This window comes from Ursus arctos, unplaced genomic scaffold (genome assembly GCF_023065955.2).
Source record: "Ursus arctos isolate Adak ecotype North America unplaced genomic scaffold, UrsArc2.0 scaffold_12, whole genome shotgun sequence".
Classification (NCBI taxonomy): Eukaryota; Metazoa; Chordata; class Mammalia; order Carnivora; family Ursidae; genus Ursus; species Ursus arctos.
This window is the reverse complement of record NW_026622786.1, coordinates 69,475,010-69,498,691: the sequence shown is the minus strand read 5'-3', so window position 1 is coordinate 69,498,691 and position 23,682 is coordinate 69,475,010. Positions and strand designations below refer to the sequence as shown.

The 23,682-nt window shown below is 45.1% G+C and overlaps 3 protein-coding genes across 12 annotated transcripts in view; 1 reads left to right on the top strand and 2 right to left on the bottom strand.

Moving 5' to 3' along the window:
• Positions 1-14,237, top strand: part of NASP (nuclear autoantigenic sperm protein) — a 38,890-nt gene extending 24,653 nt beyond the window's left edge. The window contains exons 4-15 of one of the 4 annotated variants that reach the window (XM_026498205.4): positions 2,590-2,670; positions 3,804-3,913; positions 4,609-5,619; positions 10,133-10,212; positions 10,598-10,683; positions 10,799-10,872; positions 11,407-11,595; positions 11,721-11,887; positions 12,538-12,594; positions 12,684-12,761; positions 13,448-13,576; positions 14,049-14,237. In XM_026498205.4, the coding sequence (XP_026353990.1) occupies positions 2,590-2,670; positions 3,804-3,913; positions 4,609-5,619; positions 10,133-10,212; positions 10,598-10,683; positions 10,799-10,872; positions 11,407-11,595; positions 11,721-11,887; positions 12,538-12,594; positions 12,684-12,761; positions 13,448-13,576; positions 14,049-14,129 (2,143 nt within the window). In that variant the 3' untranslated portion in view covers positions 14,130-14,237. Of the gene's footprint in view, positions 1-2,589; positions 2,671-3,803; positions 3,914-4,608; positions 5,620-10,132; positions 10,213-10,597; positions 10,684-10,798; positions 10,873-11,406; positions 11,596-11,720; positions 11,888-12,537; positions 12,607-12,683; positions 12,762-13,447; positions 13,577-14,048 lie in introns of all 4 variants that reach the window. The other 3 variants (XM_057310682.1, XM_057310681.1, XM_026498204.4) reach the window with 3 other exon arrangements.
• Positions 14,238-15,646: 1,409 nt separating this feature from the next.
• On the bottom strand, positions 15,647-19,621 carry CCDC17 (coiled-coil domain containing 17). Of its 2 annotated transcripts, XM_057310684.1 has the most exons (13): positions 19,425-19,621; positions 19,238-19,312; positions 18,898-19,120; positions 18,638-18,800; positions 18,317-18,400; positions 18,108-18,226; positions 17,729-17,845; positions 17,419-17,564; positions 17,219-17,316; positions 16,834-17,037; positions 16,464-16,674; positions 16,273-16,383; positions 15,647-16,032 (listed from the first exon to the last, which is right to left on the bottom strand). In XM_057310684.1, exons 1-13 carry the CDS (start codon positions 19,545-19,547, stop codon positions 15,925-15,927), a joined length of 1,782 nt encoding a protein of 593 aa, XP_057166667.1. In that variant the 5' UTR covers positions 19,548-19,621; the 3' UTR covers positions 15,647-15,924. The 2 variants fall into 2 exon arrangements, with proteins under 2 accessions (XP_057166667.1, XP_057166666.1); XM_057310683.1 differs by having other exon boundaries at positions 17,219-17,564.
• Positions 19,622-21,903: 2,282 nt separating this feature from the next.
• GPBP1L1 (GC-rich promoter binding protein 1 like 1) overlaps positions 21,904-23,682 on the bottom strand; it is a 62,975-nt gene continuing 61,196 nt past the window's right edge. For all 6 annotated transcript variants that reach the window (XM_048220225.2, XM_048220226.2, XM_044383894.3 and 3 more), the window contains exon 12: positions 21,904-22,836. In XM_048220225.2, coding sequence (XP_048076182.1) covers positions 22,684-22,836 — 153 coding nt within the window. In that variant the 3' untranslated portion in view covers positions 21,904-22,683. The remainder of the gene's footprint in view (positions 22,837-23,682) is intronic.

Here is a 23,682-nt window from a genome sequence, read left to right as displayed (position 1 = left end):
TAGTTTGTTTTCCAGTCACCACTAATTAGGGTGACCAACTCATCCTACTTTGTTCTGGGACTTTTTTTTTTTTTTTAACTCATAACCCGGAAATCAAGACCTGAGCCGAGATCAATAGTTGGACGCTTAGCTGACTGAGCTACCCAGGTGCCCCTGTCTGGGACTTTTCTAATTTTAACACTGGAAGTTCTGTGTCTGGGGAACTTTTGAAAGTCCCAAGCAAGCCACGATGGTTGGTCACCCTAGCACTAATGCTCATGTTAGTACAGCATTTTTCAGATTGTTAGCAGTTGTTTGGAAGTTGTCAGCTACCACTAGATGGCCATATATGTATCTGTATTGTGAGAAAACAGGTTGGCTTTAGTGCCTCGAAAGTGATTTATTTTAACCAAAGACTTCAATGTGTCTCTGGAACTGAGAGAGAGAAAGTGTAAGTTAAATCCTGAAGCCGTAGCTTTTCAGCCTGTGACCTGGTTTAAGCTAGCTTCCTCTAAGATCCTATTACCAGTAGCAGTTGAAGATAGTCGTGTTCCCTAATGGGTTGATTATGTTATATGCAGTTGAATTGAAGAAATCCTCCTTATAATAAAACTAGGTTTCAGGTTCACCATGATTAAAAGCCTCTGGCTTCTTCATTCCTTCTTATTCAGTTAGTCAGGGTCCTGTCAGTCCATTCTTGTCCCAACTTCATTCCCTCTCCCAACATCTAGAACAGAATCTTAATTCTGGATGTCTGCATTAATCTCTTGTCTAAATCCTGGCCTCTGGCCTCTTAGTTTGTCATCACCTGGGCCAGAGGAACTAAGGCTCTGATACCCTGTGGTATGTTATGAGTAGGGTGCAAATTTTATCTGATGCTAAGTATTTAGGTATTTTTATAATAAAAATGTATTATTTCTTATAGTGTAAACTGCTAAAATCTAAGTTTTAAAGAATAAGCACAATAAACATACTTCGTAGCTTATTTTCTTACCAGATATCTAGAGATCGGTATTTTCACTGTCCTGCCTTTAAGGATATCTCGGGAACATTTGAGATGCACTGTTCTAATCTAGTAGATTATACTTAAACATGACCCTCATCATAATACTCTGGGCTTAGTTTCTGTAGTTAATCTCACTAGGCTGTAAAGGCCATTAGCTGGCCTGACTTCGCATGACTTCTGCCAATCCTTTCCTCCATAAAAACTAGTCTCTACTCTACCTAAAGTACCTCCTCTTTCATTTATCACACTTGTGATTTGTTTCCCTGTCTAGATATTAATAGCTAAAACATATATAATACTGTTTGTATTTCTGGGGCGCCTGGGTGGCGCAGTCTTTAAGCATCTGCCTTCGGCTCAGGGCGTGATCCCGGCGTTCCGGGATCGAGCCCCACATCAGGCTCCTCCGCTGGAAGCCTGCTTCTTCCTCTCCCACTCCCCCTGCTTGTGTTCTCTCTCGCTGGTTGTCTGTCTCTGTCAAATAAATAAATAAAACCTAAAAAAAAATAAAATCTTAAAAATACTGTTTGTATTTCTAAGTATCGTTTTAAATACTTTTACAGGCATTATTAATTCAGTTCTTACAACAGATTTTGAACAGTTCTTAACATTTCTGTTTTATAGATGAGAAAACCAAGGCACTGAGTCTGAGGTTTATACAGCTGGTTAAGGTTTAGACATGGGATTTGAACCCAGGCAGTCTGACTCCAGAGAATAAGTTCTTATCTCTAATAACACGATGTTTTTCCATATACCTTATCCTTTAGGTCCCTGCCAAAGGTCCTTTAACTGTTTGGGCCCATACTGCCACTCACCATATAGAAGGAGAAATACCTATTAATGCAGTTTGGCTCTGAGATTATATACTATAACTGCAGCAAATTGATGTCACTTGCTACATCTATATAGAGAGAAAGACTAGGCAATATATTAACTTCATACATTGTGTGTGTGTTTATTTATTTATTTATTTTTAAAATAAAGATTTTATTTATTCACCTGAGAGAGAGAGAACGTGCGAGAGCACAAGCAGGGTGAGCAGCAGAGGGAGAGGGAAAAGCAGGCTCCCTGCTGAGCATTGAGCCCGATGCAGGGCTCAGATCCCAGGACCCTGAGATCATGACCTGAGCTGAAGGCAGACGCTTAATCGCTTAATCGACTGAGCCACCCATGCGCCCCTTATTTGTTTGTTTTTAAAGATTTTATTTATTTGAGAGAGAAAGGGAACATGAGTGGGAGGTGGGGCAGAGGGAGAGGACAAGCAGATGCCCTGCTTAGTGCAGAACCCCATACAGGGCTCAGTCCTAGGACCCTGAGATCTTGACCTGAGCCGAAGTCGGACAGCTTAGCCACCCAGCCACTCCGTAACATGGGGCTTTGGACTCAATGGCCCTGAGATCAAGACCTGAGCTGAGGCACCCAGGTGCCCCATACATTGTTTTTTTAAAGTCCCTTTGACCTTGACTTGAAAGCAAGAGGAGGGGGGACTATTGGTTTCCTAGAAGAATGTGTCACTGGAGAAATGTCATTTTATAATTTAAAGAACTAGAAATAAGTATTTTAGAGTAGACGTTAATTCAGATCTTACATGTTTATTCTCTTTGTAGAGGTAAGAAGTATGGAGAGACAGCTAATGAGTGTGGAGAAGCCTTCTTTTTCTATGGGAAATCACTTCTGGAGTTGGCAAGGTATGTCTTTCAAGCTGCAGGGTTTTTTTGTTTTTTAAGATTTATTTGAGAGAGAGCGAGTGGGGGCGGAGGGGTGGAGGGAGAGGGAGAGAATCCTTAGGCAGACTGCCCATTGAGCAGGAGCCTGATGCGGGGCTCCATCTCACAACCCTGCAACCATAACCTGAACTGAAATCAGCAGTCTGACGTGTAATCAACTGAGCCACCCAGGTGCCCCTCAAACTGCAGTTTTTAAGTAGGGTGTTTTATATCACATTAACGGCCTATGTAAAAACTTTGTTTGCCAAGATTATTTACTAGCTTTGCAATTTCATATGATCTGGGTGAGACTGGTTTTACTAAGAAAGGGAGTTTAGCAGGAACATGAAATATTGATGGAAGTTTTGGAATGCACTTGATTCAGAGTAAACCTACGCTTGGGTTTTGACTTTGGGGTCTTTAGAAGCAGAGATCTTTTCTATTAGTGAATGGTCATAATTTATTTTTGGACCATAAGTCCAATATAGAGAGAGAACTTCTAAAAGCACTCTCAGCACAAAACAGTCCTCCTTAACAGGGATTGAATGAAGGACAATTTGAAAACACTAGCATATGAAAATGTCTAGTAAATAAAACCAGTTTTGGAAAGTTGTGCATTTTCCACTGGAGTTGATTAACCAGAATAAAATATATTGAGGGTACTCAGGCTAGCAAATGTTTTGTGCCTCATTTCATCTCAGTTCTCGTAAGTTTTCTAATTTTGTAGGTCATTCTGATTTTTCATGAACGTCTTGCCAGAATGTTTTAAAGCCAACTAAAGAAATATGGGGGTGGATGCGAAGTTTGGGAAATATCATGGCCCTATTGTAAAGTGAATTTATATTGATCTTGTTCTTTTGACAAGAGTCATCGGTGTTTTTTAGGTGGGGGGGATGAAGGGTATGCTTTTTTTCCCAGTGCTTTTACCGCCTTAATTTATATTAGTTTTGATCACTGCTTTTCTTCCATGAATACTTACAGTTTATATTGTCTGCACTTGATTGCTTTTCTGTTGCTTTTGTAATAAAGGACTATAATTTGTCTTAGGGGAAAAAAAAAAACCTGTTAGGTTCTAGCCATCATATCTTTGGTGCTTTCTCCTTTTGTTCTCCCAGAATGGAGAATGGTGTGTTGGGAAATGCCCTGGAAGGTGTGCATGTGGAAGAGGAGGAAGGAGAAAAAACAGAAGACGAATCTCTGGTAGAAAATAATGATAACATAGATGGTATGTGGAGTTGCATGTGACATTCAGGAGATGCGACGTATATTCCTTGTGTACAAGTGATGGGACTAGGGCTCTCCCTATCCTGGATGGTCTCTTCTAAGTTGCCTGGGGTGATACCTGCATCTGGCAGAGACTACAGTGCAGATAGCCAATTACTTAAGTTGACAGCAGGCTTTTATAAAAGTAAAACTTAATTTCCCCAATAAATGTGGTTATTTAAATTGATATTTTAAATAAATAGTAACCTTAAATATTTTTCTGATGCAAAATTTTAAAAGTCTGTGCAGCTCAGTTATTTTAATAGCAGTGCTTTTGGAGTCTTTACATTTTTTTGTGTCTAAGAAAATTAAATGTTAAATTCTAAGCGGAGTTTGGCTACTAGAGTTTTACATATTAGGTGGAGTTTATAATGTTTAGAGGAGAGCATAAAGCTTGGCATCTCTTAACATAATCAGAATGCTCAAGTAAAACAATATCTCATTTAAGGAGCTTGGGTTTCTTTTGCAATAAGTTGCTCTGCTATCTGGGACTTTTCCCTTTGCTTTTTCTCAAGGGGGCAGATAATTTTAGGCCATCTGCTAAAATTTAAGCCAAGCTGTTTGAGGGTTTAAAGGGAATGTATTTTTAGTTTCCATTTATGCCTTTATCACTAAATTCGAAGACATATTTATGCTTCATGTTCTTTAACCATGTAGAGGAAGCAAGGGAAGAGTTGAGAGAACAGGTTTATGACGCCATGGGAGAAAAAGAAGAAGCAAAAAAACCAGAAGACCAGTCTCTGGTAAAGCCTGAAATTGATAAAGAGCAGGAGACTGAAGTGGAGAAGGGTGGAAGAGAAGACATGGATATAAGCGAGCCTGCAGAGGAGCGACAGGAAAAAGTTGAGTCCACTCCAGATCAGTTAACTGAGACCACTGAGACAAAAGAAATAGCAGCACCAGAAGGACTGAATGAAGCCAAGGTCACTTCTGGGAAGCCAGAACAGGAAGTACCAGATGCTGAGGAAGGAAACTCAGTTGGTGGAACTGATGTCCAAGAAGAATGCAGAGAAGAAGGAGGTCAGGAGAAGCAGGGAGAAGTAATTGTGAGCTTAGAGGAGAAGCCAGAAGAAGCTTCAGGAGAGCAGCCTGTTACAACTCTTGAAAAGCAGGGTACTGCAGTGGAGGCAGAAGCAGAGCCTGTAGATTCAACAGTCAAGCCAGTGGATGTGGGTGGGCATGAGCCAAAGGAGCAAGTAGCCTCTGAAAATGAGCCGGGAAAGGCTGTTCTTGAGCAGATGGTAGGGCAAGAAGTGCCTCCTGCTGAAGAGTCACCAGAGGTGACAGTAGAGGCTGCAGAGGCCTCAGCTGCAGAAGCTGGGTCGGAAGTCTCTGAGAAGCCTGGGCAGGAGGCCACAGTTCTCCCTAAGGATGGTACAGTCAATGGACTGTCAGCTGCAGGAGGTCAGACTCCTGTTGAACAACAGACTAGTACAGAAGGACTGACAGAAACAAAAGATGGCTCAGGACTAGAGGAGAAAGTCAGGGTAGAGTTGGTTCCTAGCCAGGAGGAGACTAAGCTGTCCATAGAAGAGTCTGAGGCAGCTGGAGATGGGGTTGAGACCAAGGTAGCCCGGGGGGCTACTGAGAAACCCCCTGAAGACAAAGTTAAGATAGCCGCTAATGAAGAAACACAAGAGAGAGAAGAACAGATGAAAGAGGGTGAAGGTAACCGGGATATGCAAGAGCTGCAGTGGGTGGAGTACATTCTGGATTTGACTCACTAATCATGGGTAAAAGTCAGCCTTCCATTCAGGATTTTCCGTCTGCCTTTGGATTAGGAAAGGGCTAAATGAAAATGGGGGATAGTTTAAGAAGATTGTGATAAGTTGAGCAAGTTAAAAGCAAGTCTTCAGCTGGCTTATAAACTAACGCTTTTACTAACTGCAAAATAGGCCTTCTCTGTGATTTCTGAGACTTGGCTAGCTATCAGTAACTTGTACCATACTAGCCAATAGAGGTGGATGGGGGCTGGTGGGGTAGGTAGGGAAATAGTGGGCTAGGCTGGCAGAGAATGCTGAATGGATGTTCACTTGCATGCCTCTGGATTATTTAATTTACTGTTCACATGGTTCCTATTCTCTGCTTTAGGAAGCAGGATTAGAGCAGTAGAATCCAGTGAATTGGTACACTTAAGCAGGCATGCCATTTAAATGAAGGCAGTTAACCACAGTGAAAGAATTCTGGTGACCCTCTTTTACTTTTAGTCTTCAGGAAGTGTTTAGAGGCTTACTTACATTAGTTTTAAATTAGCCCCCTCCAAAAGTTAACAAAAAACTTAACCATTAGCCCTCTTGCTGCTTTCCCCCTCATTTCATGCTCGCTTTGGCTGCTAAACTGAAGTTTTTGTTACTTAGAACGTTATAAAGTGTAGACGCTTTGTGTAATATTATTGGTCTAATTTTGATTCATTTCCATCAAGATGTATAAGCCTCTAATTACCAATTGCATAATTGGCACGTCTGACTTGAGTCGTACTATCATTTGAGGATTCTACTGTCTGTAAGGCTCATCTAACGTTGGTATTAATAACCACAGGTATATTCCAGTTAATAGTTATCACTCGTATAATTGACAGACTAAGAGTTCTGTTTAGTTTTAGATTTTCAAAGACCCACTATCAGTACTTGCAGCTCATTCTGGTAAACTACATTCTACCTATGTGCAGGTCCTTGCACTCCAGCCAGCACAGGCGTGGTAACCAGAAGTGAATTGGCTAAATGGTAGCACCATTGGGCTGCTTGTGGGGTTTTAGGAGTTCTTTATGGAAAAAGCACAGAACTGAATCTTTAATTTTTAAAAAACTACCATGTCTTAATCTTTAATGATAGTGATCAAAGATAGTAAGAAGTTCTGCTGGCTCTTTTAAGTTGAACTTTGAATAATAAGCTACGTAGAGAGGTCCTATTTCTCCAGTTCAAAAACTATTCAGCTGGATCATAAGCAACATGGTACAGCTCTCTCACATACATTGTTTTTTATTCCGGAATAATACTATGTAGTAGGAGTATTACTCCACTTACAGCCATGAGGACATGGAGGCTTAGGGGTTATGTTACTTGTTTAGGGCCAAACACTAAGTCATAGTAGTAGAATCAGACCCTGGATCTGACATGACTGTATGTTCTTCCCAAGCCTATCTCACAGTGAGGAAGGTGACTTTTTATCTCCTCCCTTAACCCACCACTTATCAGAAACTTTCTGGTCACTCTTTATTTTTTTAAGGATTTATTTATTTATTTGAGAGAGAGAAAGAGGCAGGAAGTAGCTTTAGCAGACTCTGTGCTCAGCACAGAGCCCAACGTGGGGCTTGATCTCACGACCCTGGGATTAGGACCTGAGCCGAAACCAAGAGTCGGACTCTTAAATGACGGCGCCACCCAGGTGCCCCTCTGGTCACTCTTTTTAAAGTACTTATAAAAGCCTAGGAGTCATCAGTTGGATTTTTTTTATTAGGTGCCCTGGGGACCACGCTACTCATAAAGAAGGTACAGTTTTCCATATTTTACAAATGAAGAAATGACAGAAAGAGCTTAAGTAATTTGCCTTGGTCACACCGCCAATAAGGGGAGGGCTGAGGTACCCAGACCTTTCAGGCTCTAAGGCCTAAACTTTTACTCTCTGTGCTCTATTTATGTGGCAGCACTAGCCTGCAAAAATAGTGTAAGTGGTTTTCTCTCTCTCTCTTTTTTTTAATTTTATTTTTTAAGTAATCTCCACCCAATGTGGGGCTCAAACCCACAACGCCAAGATCAAGAGTCACACGCTGTACTGACTGAGCCAGCCAAGCACCCCAGAGGTTTTCTCACAGTCTCATTTTCTGCCACCGCTCAGGCTGTCTATATCCCTAACGATAATTGGTCTGTTCTTTTCTAAATGTCATGGCTAGATATAATTGGTAAGTGAACAAAGTTTTTAAATTTTAGGCACAGACCTTGGCTATGCTCAGACAGATTATACTGGTCAATCTGTAGCGTTTACGTGACTTAATCCTGTGGGAGTGCTAGAATAACCAAAGAATCAGCAGATTGCCTTCACTTTGTCTCTAAGAGGAATTTTTCTTTGCGCTATTCTGTGCCCTTAACTTTGAACAGGCTACAAATCAGAGAAATGGTATAAAACTGTGTTTCTCTTTTTCCAAAGGATGGTAATAGGCATGCTACCAAGAAGATTCCATTTTCAAAGAAGCTCCGAAAATATTTTAACAGATCACTTCACTGAGGACATCAGGGCATTCCCATTAATATCTGGGGTATAGGTTACCAGGTTGGAAAGTGTTGTTTTAAAGTAATGGCTTTCTCATTAACCTAGCTTTCTCTTCACCATTCCTTGAAGATAGTACAGATTTCTCAAGGGAAACCAGTATTTTTCTCAGATTATTGTAAGAATTTTAATTTAAAAATTTGATGTAAAGATCAGTAAGATTTTATGCCAAATTAGATGTCACCTGGCATTCTGGTATGAGTAGGAACAGATACCAGATAATTTAAGAATACAGAATAACAATACACATTTTGTTGATTTTTCCTATAGATTAGGAAGGTAAAAATGTTTTGTTTCATAGATTTACCTCACCCGTCTTGAGAATTCTCCTTGAGAATGGGCCTCATTGTCAGAATTAATAAAACTACCCATCTAGTCTGACAGAGTACTGAGTATACAAATGACTTGGAAATTTGGGTACGGAAAGATAATGGTGTATGATGGTGGGTATTTATTCAGAAGCACTAAATTACATGGTCGCCAGGGGAAAAGTGAGTCATTTGAGAAAAACCGTTTGCTATAGAGGTCAATTAACTTGTAACTGGTTCTTAGCTGAATTTTTTTTTTTTTTTTAATTTTGTTCTTAAGTAATCTCTACACCCAGTGTGGGGCTAGAACTCACAACACTGAGATCAAGAGTTGCATGCTGGGGCGCCTGGGTGGCACAGCGGTTAAGCGTCTACCTTCGGCTCAGGGCGTGATCCCGGCGTTATGGGATCGAGCCCCACATCAGGCTCCTCTGCTATGAGCCTGCTTCTTCCTCTCCCACTCCCCCTGCCTGTGTTCCTTCTCTCACTGGCTGTCTCTATCTCTGTTGAATAAATAAATAAAATCTTCAAAAAAAAAAAAAGTTGCATGCTTCACCAACTGAGCCAGCCAGGCGCCCTTCTTACAGGACTTCTTTAGATTGTCTCACTAATTTATAATGTTTAGGAATTTTCTGTGCCTATTCCCATTCTGAAGCAGTATTGCTAAAAGATAAAATTCCTTTAGCCTGACTTCATGGCTCTAAGGCCTAATTGCATATTTATGTTCCCATCATAGCTTGTTAGGAGACAGTATTTGAGCTCTTTTGTTTGTGTTAAAAATGTTTAATGAAAGATGGCAGAGGTAGGCACATTATACCCAATTCATGAACTGTTAGGTGCCCCCAAAAGCCCATTTTTAATCCTATGACATTCTGAACTTCAAGTGGTACTTAGAGCTGTTTATTAGCAGTGTGTTCTTAAAAGCAGTTGACTTGCGAACGTATGTCAGTATGGTGAAATAGAGTGTCAGGATGCTTGCAGATTTTCACATTATACTGGAGTAAAACAATTGGTTGTGGTACTGCTCCCTCAATTCCGTACATGCTAGAGCTGGCTGGAGTCTGTGGCATGCTCATTGGTGAGAGTTGTTAAGGACTATGCTTTTCTCTCCACAGCTGTGTTGTGGGAAAGCTAGTCTCTTGAGCATTCTTGCTCTGAATGGACTGGGGTAATTTAACTTTTTGTACTGTCTCAGCGTGTTAGTGGTTATATAACAAATGGCTGCTTAAAGACGCCAGGAGCACTGGCTGAGTTCTCCAACTGCTTCTGGCTAAGTAGATGGGAGGTTCTAGTGAATAAGAGCCTACAGTAGCTAATCTGTCTTGATCTGAATGATCAGATTGACTTTTAGAAGAAAAACATTCAGCCTTCTGATCACTGAAGGTGTAAACCACAGACACACCGTAAGATTGTATTACAGTCTAAATCTAGGTTACACTTGAATTAGACTAATTACTGGCGTTATGTTTATATTCAGTTCATATATTAACTGACTTAGCATGTGGCCTGTTCTACCTCAGAATATAGGTTGACAGGCATTTATTGGAATCTGACTAGTTAGAAGATATCCATCCTTAGTATTCTCAATACTGAGGAATTTTTGCTTGCAGAAACTGAAGGCTCAGAAGAGGAGGATAAAGAAAATGACAAGGCTGAAGAAACACCAAATGAATCACTTCTTGAAAACAAGGTAAATTATTATCATCATCATCATCTGCTTTCTTATTGTGGGACTGTCGCTCAGTAGGGTAGGTGTGATTATCATAGTCATTTCTTGGTTAGGGACTGGGGACTCTGTTCTTGCCTAGAATACACAGATCCATTTAATCCGAGGATGTTAGGATGGGACCCAACAGGTCACTCACTGTTAGATGTCACTGACATAAGGTGATGACTTGGGATATAAGGATTACAGAGACCCATTCTGTAGGTTTTAGGGAGAAAGTCCAAAATTTGAATCCTAAATCATGTGGGGTTTTTTTAAGCTGTATTAAATTTTAACATTTAGATTAGCGATCTGAAGATGCCTATCTTATACTTCTGCCTAATACCAATGATTTGGATATACTTTTTAGTCTCTTCAAGAAAATGAAGAGGAGGAGATCGGGAATCTAGAGCTTGCCTGGGATATGCTGGATTTAGCAAAGATCATTTTTAAAAGGTAAAACTTTCAGTGTTTCTAGGCTCAGGTTGGGAGTTTGGAGGTTGGAAGCAGAATATCAGTTAGGCTTGGACAAATGCTATTAAGGTTTCTGGTCATCTTTTCCTTCTTTTAGGCAAGAAACAAAAGAAGCTCAGCTTTATGCTGCACAGGCCCATCTTAAACTTGGAGAAGTTAGTGTTGAATCTGGTAATACATTTTCCATTTTACTCTTCCCTTTAATGTGCTGCCCCCCTTTTCGTCCTCTAATTCCTTAAAATTCAGCTTGATTGATCATAAGTTGTGGGCCATTGGCTTTTTTTTTTTTTTTTTGAAGATTTTATTAGAGAAAGCACGAGTAGGGGGAGGGGCAGAAGCAGGCTCCCTGCCGAGCAAGGAGTCTGATTGATGGGTGGCCAATCCCAGGACCCTGAGATCATGACCTGAGCCGAAGGTAGATGCTTAACCAGCTGAGCCACCCAGGCACCCCTGGCATTGCCTTTAAGAGGATAGTCGGTTTGTGTTCCTATAATTCCTAGAATAGCGAACAGTCTCTTCTGAAGTCTCTTTAGTAGGGTTCCCCCTGCCCCCAGTTAGATATTTTTTATAGTCCAGTATCCTGGAGACGCTACAAAGAAAATACAATCTAAAACAGGAGAGCATTCCTGTAGAATGGTCTAAAATTTAGAAGTATTATATATTAAATGCTGTCCATTTGCTTGCTGTTCTTTTTCTCTTCATTAGAGAATTATGTCCAAGCTGTGGAGGAGTTCCAGGCTTGCCTAAACCTGCAAGAGCAGTACCTGGAAGCCCATGACCGTCTCCTCGCAGAGACCCACTACCAGCTGGGCTTGGCTTATGGGTACAACTCTCAGTATGACGAGGCAGTGGCACAGTTCAGCAGATCTATTGACGTCATTGAGAAGAGAATGGGTGAGTGAGGATCAGCTATTTGACGATAAACTTGACTGGATCCAGTAACCAACAAGATGGAAAAAAAAAAAAAAAGGATCCTTTGGTGGTAACTATTACTGATCACTTCAGCCTGTTCTTTGTAGCTGTGCTACGTGAGCAGATGAAGGAGGCTGAAGGATCATCTACTGAATATGAGAAAGAAATTGAAGAGCTGAAGGAACTGCTACCTGAAATCAGAGAGAAGATAGAAGATGCAAAGGAGTCCCAGCGTAGTGGGAATGTAGCTGACCTGGCTCTGAAGGCAACTCTGGTTGGTTTGGTTTCCTTTTAAAGTTTTGAAGTTTTGATAATAGCATGTTTGATGTTGGAAGGCATCATGGTATTAGTGTTCTGAAACCATGATACGGTTTCCAGGGAATTGGTGGTTAGGAACGTGAGAATTTATCTAGTTATTCTTACTAAGTAGTATAATGCTTAAGAGACTCTGCTCTGGAGCCAGACTGGGTTTAAGTTCTATATCTACTGCTTACTGTGTGTGACCATGGGCATGGTACTTAACATTTCTTTGCCTTAGTTGCCTCATCTATAAAATGGGGTAATAGTACCTGTATGTTAAAATACTTCTGACAGTACAAATAGCGTTTGCTTAAGAAACGTAAGCTATTACTTCCATTTCTGAAAACTCTGTATAGATAGCAAGGTATTGATTGGCTGCCTGGAATGTCAGGGAGCGTTCTACACCACAGGTGATGATATGGAAGGGTTAATTTAATATTTACACTGTGCCTAAGCCCCCGGTTTGGGGGTGGCAGGTGCAGGTAGAGGAATGGATGATTTTGCTAGTATATGGAGGCCCACTAGTATTTGAGTTGTTTGGATGGTAGGTACCTGTTGTAGGTGTGTGGGTGACCTGGTGGGTTCCATCCTGGGACCCACTCGGGTCTGTCACCTCTCACACAGGTGGAGAGCTCTACTTCAGGTTTCACTCCTGGTGGAGGGGGTACTTCAGTCTCCACGGTGAGTATTCAGGTGAATTTTGTCACTTAATATTAGGCCTTTTTGTGTCCTGTGTAGTTGTACATTGCTAACAAAGTCCTTTTTGTCAGGTTTCCAGTAGAAAACCAGCAGATGGTGCCTCTTCATCAAATTGTGTGACTGATATCTCCCACCTTGTCAGAAAGAAGGTAAATCTACATGTGGTCATTTCTTTTCTATTTTCTTTACAGTCTGCTTTTTGTTTTTTGCTTCAAATGATACACCGGGAATACATTCCCTAATATTTGGTGCAATAAGACATTCATTTTGCGAAGTTGATGAGGATTTGAATGAAGGTAGTTTTCACTCAAATATGTCTTCTAACAGTTTTCCAGGCCTCTTTTGGCCCAGGACTGTCAGGAAAGGTGCTGAGAGCTGGTTAGATCGGCTCATCTGAGGAAGCTGGCAGGTTTTTTTTGACCGTAGTCCTTCAGCGGCAGACCTGCTGATACTTAAACTCCTATGAGTCCATCTTCTGCTTAAAATTAGTCGTTTTTTTTCTCTTGTGGGAGACTGATTCCTTTGTTTCTGGATTCACAAACTTGGGGTTTGGTTACTATTCAGATCTGCTTCTTACCCTCAGCCCACCCTTCCCCTAGAGAGGCCGGATTGGTATACTGTGGCTGACCAATTTATTGTACCAAGCACACGTTGGGGTCTGCTTCCTGTGGCCATGGGAGAGACCCTGAGAACCGTGGTTCCTGGTGTTCAGGATCTCGGCACCGTGGGGTGCTAGCAGTGGGGGAGGAGAGGAGTGAAGAGGTTGTTAAAAAGCTTTACAGTACTTTTAAAAACATTCAGCACGTTTGTGAAGTCTTCCCAATTCTATCTTCAGAGGAAACCAGAGGAAGAGAGTCCCCGAAAAGATGATGCAAAGAAAGCCAAACAAGAGTTGGAGGTGAATGGAGGCAGTGGGGATGCCGTGTCCGGTGGAAATGAAGTTTCAGAAAACATGGAGGAGGAGGTGGGCAGTTAAGAGGGCTTGGACTCTTGCCTTATTTCCCCTTGTCTCAGGGCCTGGGGAAGCTTGTCCTCCTAAGTGCATGTTCCTCACCTTGAGCCTGTTTGGATTACTTGAATGCAACCCTCATAGAAACAGGAAACTGGTTATGGAATATAGAATGTCTCATTGACAAAACTATGTACATTCTGCAGGTCCCACTCTATTGAATGTATGAGAAGGCACTTAATTGGCAAGACCATTGGGTTATTTCTGCTTGCTCCCTTCCCAAGTAACGTATGAACGTTGGCTCTGTCAGCCCTGTTAGAAGGATGTTAGGAAATGGCCTTATATCTTGTGGTAATTGTCCTGTTAGTAGTGTAGGGAGCAAAGCAGGCTTTAGGAGACCTGTTCACTTTCTCTAATGCCTACTCGATTGTGTAAGAACGGCTTAAACTCGGGTCATTTATGCCCAGGCTCCCCATTTATCTTCCAGGCTGAGAATCAGGCTGAAAGCCGGGCAGCAGTGGAGGGGACAGTGGAGGCCGGAGCTACAGTTGAAAGCACTGCATGTTAAGAGAGGGCGCAGAGCCTTCCTCCTGAGGGAAAGTGTTTTTGTATATAATGTATTTTTTCACTTTGGGGGGATTCTTTTTGTATAACTTCAATAAAGATTGTAAGCAAAGGTTGAGGCTTTGATTTTTTTTTTTTCTTAAATACTGGCAGAATCTGTGCCTTGGAGCACTCTGGGTTTTATATAGTGGTCAAAGGTACTCCCCCTGCCCCTTTCTGTACTGATACCTGTTGGAAGTTCCCATCCAAGTTCCTGTCTGTCTGAATGTGGAGGTGATCAAATCAAGCATAGCCATAGGCCCTGTTTTCTAATGGTGCTGTATTTTTTCCATTTTAAGTACTGAACTCTGCTGTCTTGCAAACCTTCAGTGGTGCTGTCCCTTGATGGGGGCTATGAAAACAAGACTTGGTGAAGGTCTTGCTCTTTGGTGCTGATACTGTTTGGTGGACTTTGTGAACAGATAACGGCCTGAGCCAGGCCTTAAGTGATAACTGTTACCCACCTAGTCTCCAATTGGGGGTCAGTAATATGTCCTGGAAAAAGAACTCTGAAGAAAACTTGTGAGGGAGGGGTGGGGGAAAGTGGTCCTCAAAGAAACCTGGTGTGCTAACTGTAGAGAATTGAGCTTTCTGGTTTGAAAGTGGCTTAAGAGAGAGACTGGACACTTTAGATGTGGTTGGAAGAATTTGTGGGGAGGCTGGCTGGTGGCGTTTTGTTTCTGTACAGAAAGGCTGATATATATATATCTTATAACTTGAATCCAAATTGTTACCCACCTGCAGTTTTGTCTTCTCAAATAAAGATGCTAAAAAATGCTCCTGGTCTGGACTTGTGTTTAAAGATCTTCCAGTGGGATCCCGAACGACCTGAAGCATTTCATTGTGGGATGTGGGGTTGAAAGGCTGAAACCGGCCCACGGATTCTGGCTGCCCAGTCAAAGGGTGCTGGTGCTCAGGATACTGCTACGAAAGCCATCCCACTGGGGCCTCACTGATGTCCAGGGTGCGAGGCTAGTGGGAGACCCTCCCTGCCTGAGCTGCCTCAGCCCTGACCCTTAGTTTAAGAACCTGTTAAGCACCAGTTACTATTTGAATTCCAAACTGAGTTCCAAACCGTGCCTGCCTTATATTTCCAGTTTATATTTTGTTTCCTAAATAAATGGAAGAGAAAATGGGAGTTTTTCTGGGTTGATTGTAGTAATTCAGAATCTTTGGTTTTGAACTTCCTGAAGATGCCCTTGTAATACATGTTCCTAGTCCTGAGGATTTTTGGCCTTTGGCCTTCGGTTGACACTGGGTTCTGGGGCTAGGCTCAATATTCAAAATTCAGCCAGATCTTACATGTGACTCTCTGTGTGTAAGGTATGGGAGCTCCTAGTTCATGGGGACCTTTATAGCCTGGAAGGCTTCCCAGAGGATGTCCTGAGTGAAGTGTGGCAGTAAGAAGGGCTTTAGCAAAAAAAAAAAAAGGGGGGGGTAAGTTCATAAAGTTCCTTTAATAAAGAGTGCTCCCCGCTCATCTTTCAAAGAATTTATATAACATTTAATCCTCACATGTTTCACAAAGAGGAGAACTGGTAAAGGCCAAGTATTTGTGGAAAGTGGTGAAGCTGTAGTTGGACCTCCTATTTTGAGCTTGTATCTACTATTTGCTTCTAGACCCTCTGAGAACGTGGAGTAGTAAAGCTGCAGGTCTGGCAACAAGCCTCATTCTCAGTCCTAGTTCTGAGCCTGTTACGGCTCCTAGACTCAGCAAGCCAGAGGGGGTGGGTCAAAGCTGTGATGAGGGCCCAAACCATCTACCCTTGACTCTGCTGCTGAGGGGGCTCTTCTGCAGGAGGAGGGGGATCAACAAAGCCGGCTTTTGGAGCAAGGGAGCTCGCTTCCAGGGAAGGTGAGCGGGTCATCTGTGGAACAGGGAGAAGGGCATCTTTAGCAAGAGGTTTGTACCCTGACTTCCTAATGTAAACCAAGTTAACCTCACTGTGCAGCTCCGATTTCCTTATCTGTTTACATAGTTTGCCTAATACGATGTATGAATAAAGGAGTTAATTTAGAGACGATGTGGAACATGGTGGTCAACAAATGCTGGTAATTAACCACACCAATCACACCTGTGATATCCCTAGCTCTAGGCGGGCCCTCACCGGAGGTGGGTACTGGTACTCCTGGGCACTTGCTGGATTGATCTCTGCCAGTGTCTGGACACCTGCATCTCTTGCGTTAACCAGTCGCAGAAAGAGCTCAGCCTGACCTACCTGGAGAGAGATGAAATGGTACTGGTACTGCATTTGTACCTGGAGGGGGTGGAGATCCAGTCCCTGTCCTCCACACTCACCTGGGGAATCCCATTCAGCTGCCCAAGGCCAAGGCTGGGGTCCAGAGGAAGGGCCCGAAGTGGAAGACGCCAACGGCCACTTAACACCCTTTGATCCCGGTCGAATAGCACCAGTGAGGCCCAAGCCTTTGGCTGTGGTTCCCTAGCCCATGCCAGCCCCTGCCAGGCCTGTAGCTCACAGACCAGGGATACTGATGGTGAAGGTGGCAGTCTAGAACAACCAAAACAAGGTGTGAGAAGCCAGAACTGTTCCTCCTTCCTTGGACAGCTCTCAGAGCCAGTGGCCCTGTATACAGATGGGAAAACTCAGCAGAATGAGGGAAAAGTCTCAATTGTGACAAAAAGCACCAGTCAATCTCCATCTACTGACCTGGGTACAGGCTGCCTGCTGGCAAGGATGGCACAGTTGCCAATAGGCCCAGGAGCTGGAGGTGGGGGCAAGCAAAGGGCTGGGGGCAATGCTGTGGCCCCTCCTGTATCCTGTCCATCTCGGCTCAAGCCAGTCATTAGTTGCACCCAAATCCAAGATGCCTCAAGGCCCCGAAGGAAGTCATAGAAAATGACCAGGCCAGCCCTGAAGAACACAGGTCTCAGCTGGCACCTATCAACCCCCCCCAAGTCCTCTGAACCCTGTCCCCCCACCCCTACCTGTCACCCTGTCAGTTCCCCAACCCCAGCTCTTCCTAGTGGGTCTCATTCAGAAGTGATGACCAAAGGCACAGAGAATGTCAAAGGAGGGAGGCAGCAGGCCTCACCCAGGGTCATACGGTGCAGGGCCCAGAACGTCAGAAGCCGGCAGGAGGCAGTATGGATCCAGGCCTAGGTTCCTGGTCGTGGTTCCAGGAACCCGCAGCTGTGGGTAGGGAAAGAGCTGACTGCGGCGGAAAGCCTCAGGTGCCCATGCTTCCCCAGCTACACAAAACAGCTGCCCTGGCCCCAACCCCTGGGTCCTCACGGCCTGTTCTGTGCCACTCAATAGGATGCCTGTGGAGTGTGGAAGCGGCGGCAGCGGGGGAGCCACCGGCGGCGGGACGCGTGGGGGATCCTCCCTCCTTCTCAGGCGTGGGCTGGGATTCACCACAGCTCGAGGCTCCCTAGGCCCTGGGAGCAGAGTAGGGCATCTCTGAGCCGGACGCAGCCAGTAACAGGGCTGAGACAACCTTTCCCCGAGAGCCGTACCCAGACGTAGGGACACCAGGCGATGCGCGAGGGCAGGAACGGACAAGACACAAACACGCGCGTGTGGGACAAGGGTGCTCGCTGACCCCAGGACGCAGGGCCCGCGCCCCTCTGCATCTGCAAGGCCAGGATTTCTGCCTCCAGGCGCCGGTTTTCGGCTTCCACTACTAGAAGCTCCCCGAGTGGGTCACCTGCCCGTCTTCCTGCGATGAAAAAGTCCGACCTGTCACCTCTGACCTCTGGTGACCAGCTGGTACAATTCTGAGCAGCTCTCCAGCTTTAGGTCTCTCTGGACAAGGCTGGACTTGTCAGGTAACATTCTAGCCCTTGCCACAAAGACCACCCATGTCTTCCACCTTCAGGTGTTCCTCATGCCAAAGACGCCCCCCTCAACCATCCTTTTCTCCTCCCAGAATTAAGTCCACCGCTTCCAGGAGGCCCTCCTGGCTGGCTCCCCCTGTTCACCTCTGCGGGTCCGCAGCCTCCTCAGCTCCAGTGCTGAGGCCTCCACCTGCAACTGACATAGTTGGCCCAGAACGCCGGGGTTCCGGCCCCCGCCTCGAACGTAGGCCTCACGCAGGGCCCTAGGGAGGGAGCAGGGGACAAGAAGGCAGCGGCGTCTTTCCGGGACTGATCAGCGCTTCGCCCATGCCGCCCCGGGGCCCGGACCTCACCCGATCTCGGTAGCCAGAGTCCCTGGGTTGGCCTGTAGCACCGGACAACAGAGTTCTGCCTCTCGCAAGGCGTCGAGCCGGGTCCTGGGGCAGTGGGACAGCCGCGCGAAGGTGTTGCGGGTCCAGACGCCGGGCCTCCGGAAGCCCCGCCCCTTCCCGACAGAACATGTGCGGCCTTCCAGCTGCGGGGGCGCCTACGCCTCCCGCGTCCCGCCCCCTCCCCCCCCGAGGCTCCCGCCGCGGCTCCGCCCGCAGACCGGGCCCCGCCCCCCGCCCCCAGGCCGGCTCAGCCGCGCTCCGCATCCCCGGCGCCGGTCTCACCCCGACTCCGGCTGTAGCTGCTGAACGTGCGCCCCCAGCACTTCTAGAGCTCCCCGCGTTCGCCCGGCTTCTGCCCGCAGTTCTCGAAGCTCCCGCTCCAGACCAAAAAGGCGTGATATTCCGCCCCGGGCCTGGGCCAAACCTTGGAGGCGTTGGCTCAGTTCTGAGGCGTCAAGGGACCGAGTCGCAATGGGTCCCACAAACGCAAAGCTAAGGGGCGAGGGGCGGGGAGGGCCCGTAATCCCGTCCCTCTCCCTCACCCTCGCTGCGCCGCTCCAGGGCTCGGCTCTGTGACTCCGTCGCCGCCACCCGCTTTGCGTGAGTCCCCTGCAGCGCGCGAAGCCGCTCGCCGGGGCTTCCAGCAGCTTCGGGGGTGGGGCCCTGAGTGTGCGCCTCAGTCTGGCTCCGGGGCCCTTCTAATCCCCCGGGGACCTCTCTTATCCAGGGTCGCACTTCCTGTAGGTACAGCCACAGCCGCTGCACCTAGAGATGACGGAACCCGTGATCTCTGGGTTTGGGGTAATCTGACCCACGAGCCGCGTCATCTGTAGGCTTGGGGAGGATGCTAACTTTCGAGCCAGTGGGGAAAGCCCGGAGTACCTCTTCCGTTAGCTTCTTAAGAGCCAATTTGCTCGCCGCCTGCTCTGGGAGGCCCTGGTGTTCTTGTGACACCACCTGGTGACAGGGTGTGGGGATGAAGAATCCTGAGGGCCGGAACTGCTTGAATACCCACCCACCCATGTGGCCACAGATGTGGCCCTTTTGAGAGGCGGGCTCCAGGTGTTACCTCTCGGGTCAGACGGCCAATGCAGAAGCGCTGAGTGTGGGTGGCCAACAGCGCCCAGGAGCGGAAAACCATGTCACAGGACCCACAGGACAGGAGCCCTGGCTCTCCAGAGTAGGAAGCCATGGGATGGAACCCCTTTCCTGACACGCCAGCCAAGACCTGCAAGAGACAGGACCGAGAGCAGGGGAAAGGGAGAGGAGGATGAAACAAAGCCAGAGGCAAGGCCAGGTTTGCTGAGTTTACAAGATTCAGTTTATGTTTGGGGAGGAGACTTAGCTCCCTGGGCAGCAACGGCAGGTCCAGGCAGGTCCAGGCAGGTCTGCAGCATGGGTGCAGAAAAGCTGGTCACCTTTGGGAGGAGCCCCTGGCTTGAAAAAGTGTCACAAAGTCAGCTCCACCTCATTACATGAACATTGGCAAGTCCCTTTCAACACTACTGCTCGGTTTCTCCACCTATGTAAAGGGGAAGGGACAGCTGCCTCCTAGACTAGCTGGCCCTATCGCATACTCCCCACCCCCCATCACTGGTAATTTAATAGTGTCTGGCAGGGAAGTATCATCTTGCTCATTCTTGTTTTGCCCAAGCGGATGGTACCCAAGTTAGTGTCATTCTCCGTTCTAGGGAACACCTGGGAGAGGAAGCAGTCTGCTCTTTTGGGCTTTCTGCCAGGAAACTTGTCTTTCCCCTAGGCTGACCAGCTTTGAGCTTTCCCTTGCACTGTGCCCCTCAGGGAGCAACCACGGCTTTTGCATAACCAAGTCACACCAAGGCTAGCAGTTTTTCCTTAACCCCATTCCTTTTTTTTGGGGGGGGGGGTTGTTTGGCTAGAGAGGGAAGATAATTAGCACAGCCCAAGGAATGAAAGTTCTGGGAGAACACAATGAATCTGTCAGATAAAGGAATCAAATATAGAAAGGTACCCCTTCATTTGAGTCTGCCCAGGGGACCAGGCAGGCCTTTTGTGCTGATCAGATCTCTGCCACCTCCCCAAATATATGCATCCGTCAGCAGCAGGAGCTCTGAGCCCCATGTTTCTCAACAAACTCCCTTTTCTAAACAAGACAGGGACTTACGTAGCACCCCCCTCACCGTGTAAGACCAAGGTGTGACCAGCAACAGGTTACAAGTGTTTCAAAGCATGTGATCTCAGCCAGCTTAATTCCAAGCAAGAAAAGGGAAATTTTTAGAAATTTGTTCTGTGAAAGCTAGTAAGTGGCAAAGCTCAACACCCAACAGGCAGGATATCTCTATCTCAACCTACTTCTCATTTCCAGTTTAATACCTTTGCAGCTTAATTCATTTTATACTATTTCACTGATTCTAAGATGCCTCCCCCCCCCCATTTTAACACTGACATCAGGACCAACAATTAATGGAGTATCATAACCTGGCAAGTTTTCTTTTCTTTTTTTAAAAATTTATTAGATAAAGAGAGAATACAAGCAGGAGGAGGGGCAGAAGGAAAGGGGGGAGAGAGAGAAGCAGACTCCTTGCTAAGCAAGGAGCCTGACTGGGGCTTGATCCCACAACCCTGAGATCACGACCTGAGCCAAAGTCAAGAGTCAGAAGCTTAAAGGACTGAGCCACCCACACACTCAGCAAATTTTCTTATTAGTACATAATGTTTTAAAAGATATATTCAGTGAAATATGATACAGTTCTCAGGCTCTATCTCAACCACCATTTCTACATGGACTGCTTGTAACACCAGCAGGAGAGACTATGTAATACAGTGTAGCAGATCGGGTCTCTGCCTTCCTAGCCTTTAGAATCTAGCAAATGTCATGCTGGTCTCTCTGCCTCCAGCCTCTCTCCCTTCTGGAAACACTACAAGTTATCTTTCTAACATGCAATCAGGGCTGTTACCCTGCTGGTTGTCTCCCATTAGGGTATGATTCTGGACCTCTATATCCACCAGGGACCATGCACTGTAGGGATGGCCAAAGAGCGCCAGTGTCAGTTCGTGCTGACTTTAACTTCTACTTGTCCATCGAATTTTGGTCTAAGGCTTCATTTTTAATATAATTGTTTATTCTCTTCCCTACTGGGCTGGGCATTCCCTGCACCCCCAGAGCCTTGCAAAATGCCCGGCTGTACAGGGAGAGCTGGGGAAGTGTATGTGGAATGAAAGACTGTGCCCCCTCCACTGGTCGCCTCCTCCACTGCTCACGCTCCATGGGTCACAGCACTGGCTCAAACCCTTTCCCATGTTCCTGTTTAGCAGGAACCTTCCTAGAAATATGCACACTGGTAAATACCCAGGCAAGTGAAAATCCGTTTCAGGAAGGAAACTTGGGTTTCTGATTTTATTACTGATAATTTATTGCACAAGTTTTTCTGCATCAAAAAAGTATCTGCTAAAAGGAGAAACAGCTGTGTCTGAATTCAGATTCCCCTCAGACTTCTAAAAGTATTTCCCTCAAAGAATCCACTCATCTAATTTTAAAGGAAATATACTTCTTACACAAGACAATCCAAACTGATGCAAAATATTTATTCCAAGTTAGTTATTTTATGCAGTAGTTTTCCCCCTCAACAGACTTGTGATAACCACATCTTTTAAATCTGTAAATAATGTTATCAAAATAATCTTAATCTTTGAAATCTCACAAAAATTTATATTTTACAATCCACCCTGAATATCAAGGCTGCAAGAATAACACAACATTTCCTATATCCAAATATTTTACAGCTGTACCCAAAAAAGGAAAAAAAAAAAAAAAAAGAAAAAGAAAAAAAGAAAGAAAGAAAGAAAAAAGAAAACCATGTATGCTTGGTTAAGGGCTAACGTTACCCGAGCAGCCAAAAATAAAATAAAATATCCAAATTATTAGCATTAATTTAATACAATTATAACTTCAATAGTCACTTTGTCATTGACAATGATTGCTTGAGCACAGGGGTGAGTGCCCCAAGGGCTGGTAGCAGGAGCTGCTGCTGCAGACGGGCATCTCCTCTCCGCACCGCCAGCTCCCACCTGTGCATCGCCCCATACATACTGTGTGTGTGTGTGTGTGTGTGTGTGTGTGTATTTAAAAAATCTTTCCCATCACACAAACTTCTCTCTATTAAGCAGATAACAGGGAAGAACAATAACAAAAGCTAAACAAGCCAACTGCTCTCTCTTTGGGATATGATTATTTTCCCTTGTGCATGAAGTATTCAACAACATAAGAAAAGGAAAAGAACGATTTCTTTTGTATACTCCCTAAACACACAGCTGAGTTTACTGGGTCAGATCTGTGAGCATTTATATGCCTACTTCCAGGCATCGTCATCTGATGTTTCACTGCTACTGGTTTCCGTGTCTGAGTCCTCAAACTCTGCTTTACAAGTGCTTCTCCAAGGGGAGAACAGGCTGGAACCGCGGCTCTGCAAAAAGCCGTTCTTCCCAAAGCCGTTTCTTCTCAGCTGTGGTTGGCAGGAAAAGAGAAAAGAAAACCATCAGCAACTACACTGGCAGCAGGACTCCGTTCTCGGCAGAGTGCAGACGGGGGCCCTTCTAAGAGAGCCAAGATTTCTTAGAGCTGTGCTTTTCAAACCGTAATGTGCAAATCAATTACCTACAGATCTTTTTTAAAAATGCAGAGTCTGACTCAGTACGTAGGGTTTCAGATTATCTATTTCTACAGGTTCTCAGGTGATGACAACGATTCAGAGAATAGTTCTGAGTAGCAGTCTTTATGTCAGCTGTAGTTTCTCTTTATAGGATTTAATACTATTTTTATTTGTGCTTTAAATATAAATACCATAAATAAAAATAAATGTAAATAAAAGATAAATACTATCAGAATGTAAGCTCCATGAAGTTTGTAGACTCCATTTATGATCTTGTTCATTGCTATAAATCTCAGGATCTGGAAGTGTTTCACTCAGAAAGAATCCAGCCATTTGCTGGATAAATTCAAAGAGGCTGTTTCTTGGCTCCAGCCAGAATATCAGAGGGAAACCACAGGGCTGGAGGTGGGGGTGGGGGGTGGGGAGCTAAGCCTGCTTCCCTAGAGACCCAGGGCTCAGCCCAAACTCTGGAACACAAGCCCTGCGGTTCTGATAAGGGGGTAGAGCTGCCAGGATGAAAGAACACACTACTTTCTGGAATCTGCTAACTACTGACCTAGTTTTTGTATCCACTATGAGAGATCGTATTGCCTAGGCAGTGATTCGCTCCTCTGTATTTCTACTATGGCAACTTAGTTTATATTTTCTTTTACAAGGTCCTTCTCTCGCACTGAACTGAGGCTCTCAGTGATTGCCCTG

Excerpts from the sequence above, each read along its gene's own strand:
- CCDC17 (XM_057310683.1), bottom strand. The coding sequence starts at position 19,547 with ATGGCTTCCTACTCTGGAGAGCCAGGGCTCCTGTCCTGTGGGTCCTGT. Across the intron at positions 18,801-18,897 it reads CCTGGAGCGGCGCAGCGAGG|AACTGAGCCAACGCCTCCAA; the intron begins GTGAGGGAGAGG and ends TTGACGCCTCAG. Across the intron at positions 17,846-18,107 it reads GAGGCTGCGGACCCGCAGAG|GAAGACGGGCAGGTGACCCA; the intron begins GTGAACAGGGGG and ends TTTTCATCGCAG.